The 11251-nt window shown below is 47.2% G+C and overlaps 1 protein-coding gene across 1 annotated transcript; it reads left to right on the top strand.

The window, feature by feature from the left end:
• The first annotated feature begins 6973 nt into the window (after positions 1 to 6973).
• Positions 6974 to 10877, top strand: LOC117862241 (AT-hook motif nuclear-localized protein 7). The gene is made up of 5 exons (XM_034745777.2): positions 6974 to 7914; positions 8923 to 8990; positions 9578 to 9709; positions 9839 to 10000; positions 10202 to 10877. The coding sequence occupies exons 1-5, from the start codon at positions 7383 to 7385 to the stop codon at positions 10490 to 10492; spliced, it is 1185 nt and encodes a 394-aa protein (XP_034601668.1). The 5' UTR covers positions 6974 to 7382; the 3' UTR covers positions 10493 to 10877.
• Positions 10878 to 11251: the final 374 nt, after the last annotated feature.

Genomic DNA, 11251 nt, shown 5'->3' with positions numbered 1-11251 from the left:
TAAGGTGTGGTCGCAAGGCATCGCCAAGAAGGAAAGTCTGTCTAGGATTGGGTTATGCAAAAGGGCCATTTGATGGAATTAATTTGATGAATGAAAGAAAAAAGATTGAATTATAACATCAAACATTGCACGGCACATGGATACTTGCACTGTATGTGCCCCATCCATCTATATTTTGGTTGGGAATTTTTTGTGTGTATTAAAGAGTTGCTACCAAAGGGGTGAAGCACTGAACTTGGCCCTCTGTCCCAAATTATAGTCAATGTGTCAAGTAATATCTATACATATAGAAAAATTAAAACGACCTGTAATCAGGACGGAGGGAGTACTGCACACGCCTGCACACGCGGTGTTTCTTTCTATGACATGCGAGTTTGGGAAGTGAAACAGGAGAACATTCAGAGGCCTTGGGCTGTTGGACAAGAAGGGGGAACTAGTGATGCTGTGATATTCATTTGAGGGGACAGACAATGCAAGGATCTTCAACCGGCTCGTCTGTCTGTGTCTGATCCGTTGTTTGGGATCCTAACTGCAGCTGTAACAAGTCATCATGATCAAGTCTGCCCCTGTTGGCTCTGAAAAGCTAAAGCTTCTGCATTTGGTTATTCTACTGCATTCAGGCTCGTTGTTTGTCTGCTGTCCATACAATGCTTCCGTGCAAGCTAGCTGGCCTCGTACAACGGGACTTTTGTGTTGGCATCTCCGCAGGCTCCTCGCTCATGGCTGCCATTATGCTGGAGGACCTGCTTAAAGCTGAAACAATGGATTCGCGGGCCAGCAGGCTTGTCGCTCCATGTAGCATCTGCTCTGAGCAATATTCAGTCAATGCAGCTGAAACTGAAAGCAGCAGGGATCGGAGGCAAAAGAGCATCGATCCGTGCATGCGGAGGCCTGGCTTTTTAGCGCCACAGCTGCACATGCATGTATCTAGACCCTAGGAGGGAGTGTGTTCTTCACTCAATTGTCAATTACTAGTATCAACTAAAAACTTTACTTGAGAAAAAGTATCTACTGAAAAACTCGATCTGGATATGGTAATCTTTGCAATCTGCAAACATGGGAGGATCGGAAGAGAAAGCACAAGCCAATGAGAAAAACTCTGAAAATGCATACACAACCGCTGTGCTGTGAACTGTTTTTCCTTCCTCGATCTGCTGTTGATCAGCATCCCTCACTTTGAATAAAAATAATACAGTATTCTTGTGACATGGCAGGTGCCAGCTCCTAGCAGACACGTGTCGCGCGTTGACCAACCACTAGGCGCCAGCAAGGTACAGTACGTCGTAGCTTCGCTTCACAGAAGTGTACACACGTCGTGCAGCTGCTTGGCGTATCCTCAGCTGCAGAGAGATGCCGCACGCCAGCATCAGCGCGCTGGAACACGATTTGCAGGCCACTAATCAACCAACCCATCTTTTCTTTTTTTCTTCTCTCTCTCTCTCTCTCTATCTCTCCGGGCTTGTCAATGTCAAGTAGTGTAGCGGCAGGCCAGCAGCTGGGAGCTGCCTTTTGCTTGCCCCCAAAAAAAGGAGCTTCACCAAAGCAGCTCGGATCGGCCGGAGGAGCAACAAAATTAAACCCAAATTAGATATTAAACTGCACATGAAATGCAGATGGGCACACAAAAGCATCATGCAAGTGGCTCAATAATCACGCTGGCTGGGTGCTTAGTTAATCAGTACTGGGAGTAATAATCAAGTGGCCTGGACCACAGCGAGCGCATGTGGAACGAAGCTCACCACCACTACTGTCACTCACCAGCTAGTGCTGCATGCGAGCTTAATTTTTGGCATTAGCGATGCTCTGCTTCTTGCTTTGCATGCAGTGCAAGCGTCTAATCACTGGCCTCAAGAATATGTCCGTTGCTTGCTCCTGTAGATAATTAAACACGCTTCTAATAACCTTTTCCAACAGCTAGCTGTAGGCATGCATGTGCCTGCCACTCCACTAACAATCCTGCAAAATAAAGCATAATTGAACTGACCAAGTGAACCCTAGCTACCTCATATCAGCCTGTGTCTAAGTTGCCAATATGGGGTTGTAAATGAAATTAACATTGATAGCATACTTAATCTAACACTTTAACAGAGAGACGTGATAGATCATCTTTAATTTGGATCACGCTGCCTTGCATCGAACTCAAAAGCATAAAAGAGGGACGGTTATACTTGTTTTCCCTTATCCGATCCACACGCGTGCACATCCCAGCTCAGCTTTGAAGCTTGTATTGTATGTGCAAGCCAACAAAATAGCTGATGGGCTTGGCCCCTTGTTGCCTTGTTGAGCTAGCATCTATGGCAAAAGCTGCTTGTGCGTGTTGCCACTTGTTGGCTTCCTGATGGAGGGTCCCCTCAGTTAGCTAGGGAGCATTTCACCTAAACTTGTGATGACTAAGTATGTGGTAGTGGTGCTTAACTACAATCACTTTCCCCATTTTCCTAACTGTGATGATAAAGTGAATAACATATCCACTTGCATGCCCATCACATCCTTTAAGTACAACAACATGCATGCCTCATAGCTTTGCTTTTTAGGTTTTGCTTGCATTGCTTGTGTTGTGTGTGTTTGCTTGTCCTCCCACAGGTAAACACTGCATACACACAGGTGGCCGGTGGTGGAGTGCCCATGATCATACCTCCTCCTCATGCATTCATCTCTCCTTTTTTTTCTCTCTTTTTTTACCAGTTGTTTATTAGATAGATGGTAGATGGATTAGAGGGGGGCTAGGTTGGAGTAAAGCTTGTCATTAGGTCTGTCTTAATCAACTAATCCCATTATCTTATGTGTTGCTAGGCTTTCATCCACTGTTGGGCATTGACTCCTCAGTGTGCTGTGCTTGATTGCCACCATCCGTTTCATCATTATAAATGCTTCCATCCTAATCCCTACGAAATATTTTGTTTTTTTCAGGATTAATAAACTCGCTCCTTTCGCATACTTGTCTTGGAAGAAAATGAAAGGCTTGATAGATTATCTTGCCGCAAAAAAAAGTAGGAAGCGAAATATTGTTGAAGGTCGATGAGCTGTCCGTGGATGGCCTTTTCTGAATGTACGCTTATGTGAGTGTCAGTGTGCATATATAATCAATGTGGCTGTTGAATTAAGATTACAAAGTAGCAGTAGTAAATTGTTTTCCCGGCACTTTGTTCTTGTTTAATCCCAACTGCTCTCTACTTTCCGCCTTCGGTGGCTCCCTTGTAATGCACTCAAATTTCTTATTTTTTAAAGAAATGCACTCAAATTTCAACATGATCAATCCAGAGCTATAGCCATTAGCTTGCCCGACCAAATCGATCAAGAGCCAAATAATCATAATTAGTACTATAGCCTAAATCAAAATGATGAAGAAGATAAAATGAAAGAAATGTGGCTTTTGGACCATCCCCTTTCCGGGCAGACACACCAGGGTTCTCTGCCGGGTGCCGGCGACTTCCGACAGTTTTTTTTTGTTTTTTTGAAAGAGGACTTCCGACAGTTTGAGTAGACGACATCCGTACGAACGCTGAACGCATGCATCAGGAGCAAGCCACGTAGGACTACGCTGACATGTGGCTCGATCGATCGTCGTCTTCCTGCCAGACTGTTACACCTCTTAGCAAGGACGATCAAGATTCAGGCATACGATACGAGCGATCAACGCCTCCGTTCCGTACTGGAGAATCTGTGGAAAGCAAAGGTATACAGACCAGACCAGACCAGAATGTTTTCAGAGAGGGCCCGGTTGTCAGCTGCAGGAAGCCCTACCCCATTTTCGCGACACTGACAGCGTGGGCCCGCGTGCTTTGCGTGGTGGTCGCACAAGGCGGCCGGCCGCCGGCGCCTTTGGACCCGTGCCGCATGCTGCCGGCGGCGCTGGAGTCCAAGCGATCAATCCCCGCCATCTCTGCCGGGACAGGGACAGGGACAGGATCAGCATTCAGCGGCAGTGTCAGGACAAGCTCTGCATTAACGTTGACCGCCCAACAGGCTCCCGTTCCGTTTGGACACACTCACCCTCACACATAGGGACACCTAAGTAACACCGTTGACCTTTCCATGCACACAGACTCTCTCATGGTGTGTGAACTGTGAAGTGATCTCAATCATGGGGCTGTCTGAATCTTTTGACCACCGACTCCGCGGTCCAGCAGTTCTGCTACGTAGTTTGCCCAACTTTGGGCAACCCAAATTCCTGTAGCAACACTGTAGCGTTTCGTTTGTATTTGTGAATTATTGTCCAAACATTGACTAATTAGGCTTAAAATATTCGTCTCACAAAGTACAACAAAACTGTGCAATTAGTTTTTAATTTCGTCTACATTTAGTACTCCATGCATGTACTGCAAGTTTGATGTGATGGGGAATCTTCTTTTTGCATAGTGCCAAAGTTGGGAGTTAGGGGTGAAGTAAAAAGGGCGTAGTAAAAGCTACGCCGCCTCGCACTGGCCGGCCTCCGTACACATGCATGCAGGCTGCAGGAAGCTGGCCGGCGTAGGCCATCTCAATCCAATCCAATCCGTATACCGGTATACGTGCACTCATAAGTATCCGATGCATGCTTCCATGCACGGAGAGCATGTGCAGTGCGCCGCTGCTTAGCTTTACATGGACACGTTCCAACGCAAAAAAGAAACATAAAGCCACTCCACTCCAGCTCATACTCACGGTAGAAAAATAGCTAGAGAAACCATCCGCTGTTGCCGTTGGTTTCCTCGCGCCCTACTCTCCTAAGTTCAGTTTCAGTGGAAGTTTCATGAAAAATTTTATGAGCATTAATTTTCATACCACATCACCAATTTTGCTAACTTGACAAGGTATTTACAAGAAGATAGATGGAGAAGTTTCATCATATGTGAGAGGAGTTTCATCCCCACAGCACTCAACATGCACAGTTATCTAATTCTCAATCTTGATAACTGTACATGGAGATTGACCTAACTTTTAGATTGCAGCATAGTTTTCTGCATTCTTTTTGTGCGTGTGTATTGTTACTTGTTAGTATATGGGTGCCTATTTGGTGAGAGATAAGGATGGCAACTTATTCATTGTAACTAGCTTTGTTTTTAGATGGTGCAGTTTGTGATTAATTGTCTTCTTTGTAAGTGAGAAGTTTGGCGCTTGTCTTGTATTTTATTTTCCGTGGTTTTGACTTGTATATGTTCGGAGATTGGACGGAAGCTAGGATGGATGTGTTTGGTTTCTAATTGTGTCAAGAAGAAAAAGATTGAAAAAGCCGGTAGTTCCAGCTACCATGCATATTCCGTTCATATTGAATTTGTGCCTAACCCATCAAGTTGTGGCACATGAACCTTCTTTTTATTATTACATATCGATCGAAAATGGAAATATTCGTCAGAGAGTACAATGTGGATTCTTTTTTTCGAATATACAGTCAAAAAGACATATTTCTCCGAACAAATAAATGAGCTGACGTATCCTATTATTTAGCTATACTTTTTTGGTGGGAGGGGGCTCTAATAATTTGATGATTCAAATATAGTGGTATTTAGGAACGGAAAAAGTAACAAAGTACTCCCTCCGTTCCAAATTATAGGTCGTTTTGACTTTTCTAGATACATAGATATTATTATGTATCTAAACATAGGGTATATCTAAGTGCATAACAAAGTCTATGAATCTAATAAAGTCAAAACGATCTATAATTTGGAACGGAGGGAGTATTAAATATGTAACCTCATCATGAAGCATTTTAATAAAGGAAAATATTCGTTTGAGTGGGGGAAAACAAGTTCCAGCAACACCACCAACTACCTGCTCTATGCTATTCTTATGGACGATTGTTGGTCAGATTGAAATTTAAAAGTTTTTTGTGGAGACAAAAATGAGGTTTTTTCTATGTATGATTTGGTTATTTTAGCTGTAAACAATAAATTTTGTGATAGATAATGGTTGGGCTGTGTGTAATATTTATGGGTTTCAACAAGCTAGTGGAATTGGCCCTGGGAAAAAAGGTAAGTCTTGATCGGCCAAATCACACCGAAAAAGCTATGCCCAAAACACAAGAGGACACCAGTTTCATTTCACACAAAAGGCTGGTCCTTGAATTAAAAAGAAAAGGAGCCGGGACCCAAGCTGGCAAGTGGTAATATTAATTCTTTGTTTTCTATTTCACATCCCCCAAGGTGGAAATTTTGGAGCGGGGAAATGTTTATGTTGTTCTTGTAGCAATCTATTTGTCAATTAGCACATTCTTATTCCAAAATTAGCTCCCTTTTCTATGAAATTCTGCTGAAGCCCCTAATCAAATTCTAATAAACCGAAATTACAAGCATAAAATGCCCACTCAAGGTACTTAGCTATGGATGTCGACAACTGAAACTGGTCCACAAGGAAAAATAAGCTCTGGATGGCCAAAACAAAAAAAAAATGAAAAAAAAAGCTTTGCGAAAACAGAAGATGGCACTGGTCTCATTTCACACGAAGACTACTCGTTGAATTTCTTTTTTCGTTTTCTGTTGGATCCGAGCTGTTTCCACATTCCACAAGGACCAAGATCGTCCATCCAATCCACCCCCACAGTACCCCTGTCCTACGTGTCACTGTTCCCTTTGACACGCTTGACTCGCAGCACGCGGCCATCTCCCGCATGCGACAAGCCGGCGACCGGTCAACCACCTCCCCCGCCACCCCCCCAGTGGCAGAGCCGTGAATCCACCCCAAACCCGCGCCCAAACCCCCCACCCCACCTGCCTTAACAGCACTTAATTAACCGCGTGAAGCCAAAGCCTCTCCCGCTTCCGGTTTTGCCCCTTCCTCCCCACCCCCCGCGGCGCCAAGCAACGGGCATTTTTCGATCGCCGCATTAAAAACCCTCCCCGCGTGTGGGCCCCACGGCCCGCCGCGCTTAAACCGCGACAATTTCGGCCCCCATTTCTTTACGGCCGCGCGCGGGACGGGGGATTATATTAGTTTTATATTCCCCCGATAATCTAATTTATTTCCTTTTTTAATTCCGTAATTCGCTTCCGCCCCCTCCCCTCCCCCGCGGCGGCCTCCTCCTCGCCTCGCCACCCCCCCGCCTTTTTTGCTTTTAGTTTTGGCTTTTTATTTCGCCCCCATTTCCGTCGCCCCCTTTTGCTTCCCCTCCTCGCCTCGCGACCTCCGCTTCGGTCGTCGTCGCTTGCTGCCGCTGTGGGTTTGGGGGATTTATTCGGTGGAGCGGGGATTTTTCGGAGGAATATTTGGGGATTTTGGGTTTATTTTTGGGGGGATTTTTGGTGGGAAAATTTGTTTTTTTGACGGGGGGTGTTAAGGAGGAGGAGGAGGGGACTAGGGGAGGAGATGGGGCGGCTAGCGTGTGTGAGCTCCAATGACGAGTGCTCGTGGCGGGAAGCTTAGGGCTAAGAGGAGGTCGACGCGTGTGGGGTGCTGCGTCTGCGTGCATGGAGGCCAAGTCGGGGGAACCGAGTGCCGCGCCGTCGCCTGCGCCTATGGCGGCAGCGGCAGCGGCGGCGCCAGTAGTTACGGCGGCACCGGAGGCGACGGTGAGCTTCCAGTCGCCGGCGCCGTCAGCGGCGGTGGAGAAGGGTAGCTCGAGCGGCGTGTTGGTGTCGCCTCCTGCCACGGGGCCACCACCGCCGGCTGCGGGGCCGGCGGCGGCGGGAGTGGGCGGCGCGCTTGCGCTGGGCCCGGTGGCGATGAAGGTGCCGAAGAAGCGCGGGAGGCCGCGCAAGTACGGGCCGGACGGGAGCCTGATCCGGCCGCTCAACGCCACGCCGATCTCGGCGTCGGCGCCCATGGCGGCGGCCGTGGCGGCGGGGCAGTACACGCCCGCCTCCGCGGTCGGCGCCGCTATGAAGCGCGGGAGGGGCCGGCCCCTCGACTTCGCCGCGGCGGCGGCGGCGGGCAAACAGCACCAGCATCACCAGCTCCACCACCACCACCAGCCGTTCGGCTTCCACTTCGACTCGATCGGTACCAGTCTACTCACTCATGCTCGCATCTTTCTCCCCAATTTTTTCTAGATTAATCGAAATCCAAAAATCTGTGATTTTTTTGGGTTAATCCACACACTGTTCCAGAGAAAAAAGTTAGATTTTTCTCTCGCTTTTCTCTTGAGGAATTACTGGATTAGAGAATGGCTGGGCGGCGGCGGGGGAGGGGGCCAATGGCACGAGTAGTAATTGGCTGGCGGCGTCACCGCTAACTCCTTGTCATGACACTGTCTGTGTCTGTCCCTCTCTTATCCGAATATTTCTCTATTTCTTGTCTCCTCCGCTCTGCGCATCTCGTGCTGCATGATCAGATAGTTCTGATGGTCAGGGACTCATGCTTAGGCGGCTGGTTGGTGTGTTCCAAGATTCGTAGCTTGGCCGGGGAGCAAAGTGGGGGCCAGGATGGAGGCATATCCTGCCTGAATCCGACCCCAATTTGTTGGTTGCTCCCAAGGCTTCTTGGTGTTCTGTGGTGGGGTTCAGCCGTCGTGGGGGTGCCACGGTGGTTCTGTGCTGGTGGTCTAGAATTCTGGAACAAAATAGGGTGGCCATGGATCCTCCTTTTTAGGTTCAACCGTGGTGCTTTTCGTCATCCATCTCTCGTGTCACCGTGCTGAGCGTGATGGCCATGGATGCTGTGCAGACATCTGTTTTTCAAGGCAGTCGGTGAATGCATGCAGTATTAGAACACTGCAGTGAAAGTTAGAATAGTTGGGCTGAACATGAATGGTGAATAAATATTTGCAGACACTGGTAGTCAGAGGATCATATTGATGATGTAGTGGTGTAGCTTCATAATTTCATCTTTCTCATGATGGTGTGAAAACTTGGTTTACTAATGGGGGGAATCACTGTCATAGTAGTGTAAATATCTTATCTAGCACATTGGCACTTGGCAGTCCTTTCATTTGGTAGTTCCGCGTTGATCTTTCAGTTTGGTTCGTTACGATTTGCTGCCAGTTTATTAACTCCACCATTTTGTTGGCAGGTGACATGGTGGCTTGTTCTGCTGGTGCAAATTTCACTCCACATATAATTACTGTCGCCCCTGGTGAGGTATGGATCTAGATGTTACCTTTGATGTGTGCAACTGGCTGTTTCTGACTTCACTTGGTGTTTTTTCACTTGTGTATTTCTGAGTTCTGATGGGGCAGTATGTGTGGCTTCATCATTCATGCTATCCTGAAATATCAATTTTTATGAATCATTAGTTATAATGGAGCTGCTCTTCAAATTCTGTTGTAATCACCTGCATTGTTTTATGTATGTTTACACACTTTAGTTTATATAATAACTACAGAATTGATGGCTGATGAGCGCATAGATCAAATGTTATGCTGCACATAAGGACACATTGGATTTTGTATGCTCTGTTTTTACGTGGTTCAGCAAAGCAAATCATGATCGCAGAATGTTCTTATTTTAGTGTCATTTTCCATTTATTCAATTAGATAAGGAGAGGTGAACTGATCTTATTTGTCATCATCATAGTCGACAAAGATTGAAATGAATGTGTCTTTATTTTTCCCTTGTTGATCACTGTGCCTGTACTCCTCTCAAACCTACAGCTATACTAATGTTTTTCTTAAAGCGCTCTGTATCTTTGTGTGAAATAGTGATGTGTATTTTCCCTGTTGGTTCAGGATGTGACAATGAAGGTTATATCATTTTCACAACAAGGACCACGGGCTATATGTATTCTCTCTGCCAATGGCGTGATATCAAATGTTACACTCCGTCAGCCTGATTCTTCTGGTGGCACATTGACTTATGAGGTTAGCGACACAGAACTCGTGTACATCCTTCATGGCTTCCTGTGGGAATGGTTTCATATGGCTGTGTGGATACAAATGATTCTGAGCGGTCCTGCTTAACCCCATCTGACGCCCTATTTTTGACTGTAGGGACGCTTTGAGTTGCTGTCTTTATCTGGGTCCTTCATGCCAACCGAAAATAGTGGAACACGAAGTCGATCTGGTGGGATGAGTGTGTCTCTCGCCAGCCCAGACGGTCGTGTCGTCGGTGGTGGAGTTGCCGGGCTCCTGGTGGCAGCAAGCCCTGTTCAGGTATGCGCTTGCTTGCCCTATTCGAGATCTGAATGCCTATAAGCTCAATTCTACAATTGAACTGCATGCCGTGCTTGGTCAAGGTCCTGAATTATTCTGTTCCGTCCTTCCAAATACAGTCTGATTAACATTTGCCTGTGATGAGGTCATCAGATGTTCCGCCTCTGCAAGTTTCGACTGACAGTTTGTTTGCCTTGCCAGATTGTCGTGGGGAGCTTCCTGCCAAGCTATCAGCTGGAGCAGAAGAACAAGAAGCCGCGGGTGGACCCGGCACCCACCCTCCCCCAGACCCCTCCCGCCATTCCAATCTCAAGCGTGGACACCCACAGCGGCGAGCAAGGGCAGCACAGCTCCGCGGCCCATCAGAGAACAGTGAACGTCGTGACCTCAGCGTACGGAGCAGACCAGAGCTGGGCGTCCCCCGCCCAGCCCACACCCGAGGCGTCCAGGACGCCGTCAGGCGATCAGAAGACGACCGCCTCTGGATCCTGAACCTGAAACGTCCAGCCAGAGTTGCACACTGACCGGGAGTGGAGTTCTCTGCTGACATCGCGGTGGAAGATAGATGGGTTCATTCGTTCCTGACTTGTAAAAGGTGTGCCTGCAGATCTCGCACTAGGTTTAATTGGGCTATATCAGGCAGTTTAATTGGGCTATAATCAGGCAGGAGAGTCTAACTGCATTCGCTGTAGCTGCGCGACACTAGTTGTACCCTACCCTACGGTTTTGTAACACCTTTGTCCGAGAGAGAGGAGTGTGTGTAGTTAAAGTTTGTGTGCTAGCGGCGTGCCTTAGGCGTCCTTATTAATTCTTGTGTTGGATTTGTTTACATGTTGGATGATCCCTTAAAATTTAGCAGTAGAAATTGTCTACCTCACTGTTTGTTGATCTGTGTTACTTCATGCTACTGATATTTCCTGCGTGACCTCGTCATACTGATATTCAGTGTGGCAATGGTGATCTGCCCTGCCTATATCTATACAAGTTTGAGTAACCTCATTGGAGGTCGCACGCCAGCCAATTAGCCGGTGTTCGTTTTGCACTCTGGCTGACAGTGGGCCCGGTTACATGGTCAGGTGGCTACGCAACTCTCTTGACGAAGAAGTTACGTAGTAGCACTTGTTCACGCTGGTAGGCCTGCGGGTGGTAGATTTGTAGGTGGGGGAGATCGTGAGATCAATAATTCGAATGGTAACATAGGAGCACAGGATTTAGACATTTGGGCTTCCGGAGGGTAATACCTACGTCCTA

The sequence above is a fragment of the Setaria viridis genome, chromosome 6, assembly GCF_005286985.2.
Source record: "Setaria viridis chromosome 6, Setaria_viridis_v4.0, whole genome shotgun sequence".
NCBI classification, from domain to species: Eukaryota; Viridiplantae; Streptophyta; class Magnoliopsida; order Poales; family Poaceae; genus Setaria; species Setaria viridis.
Note: the sequence above shows the minus strand (reverse complement) of the source record. Positions and strands in the feature narration are given on the sequence as shown.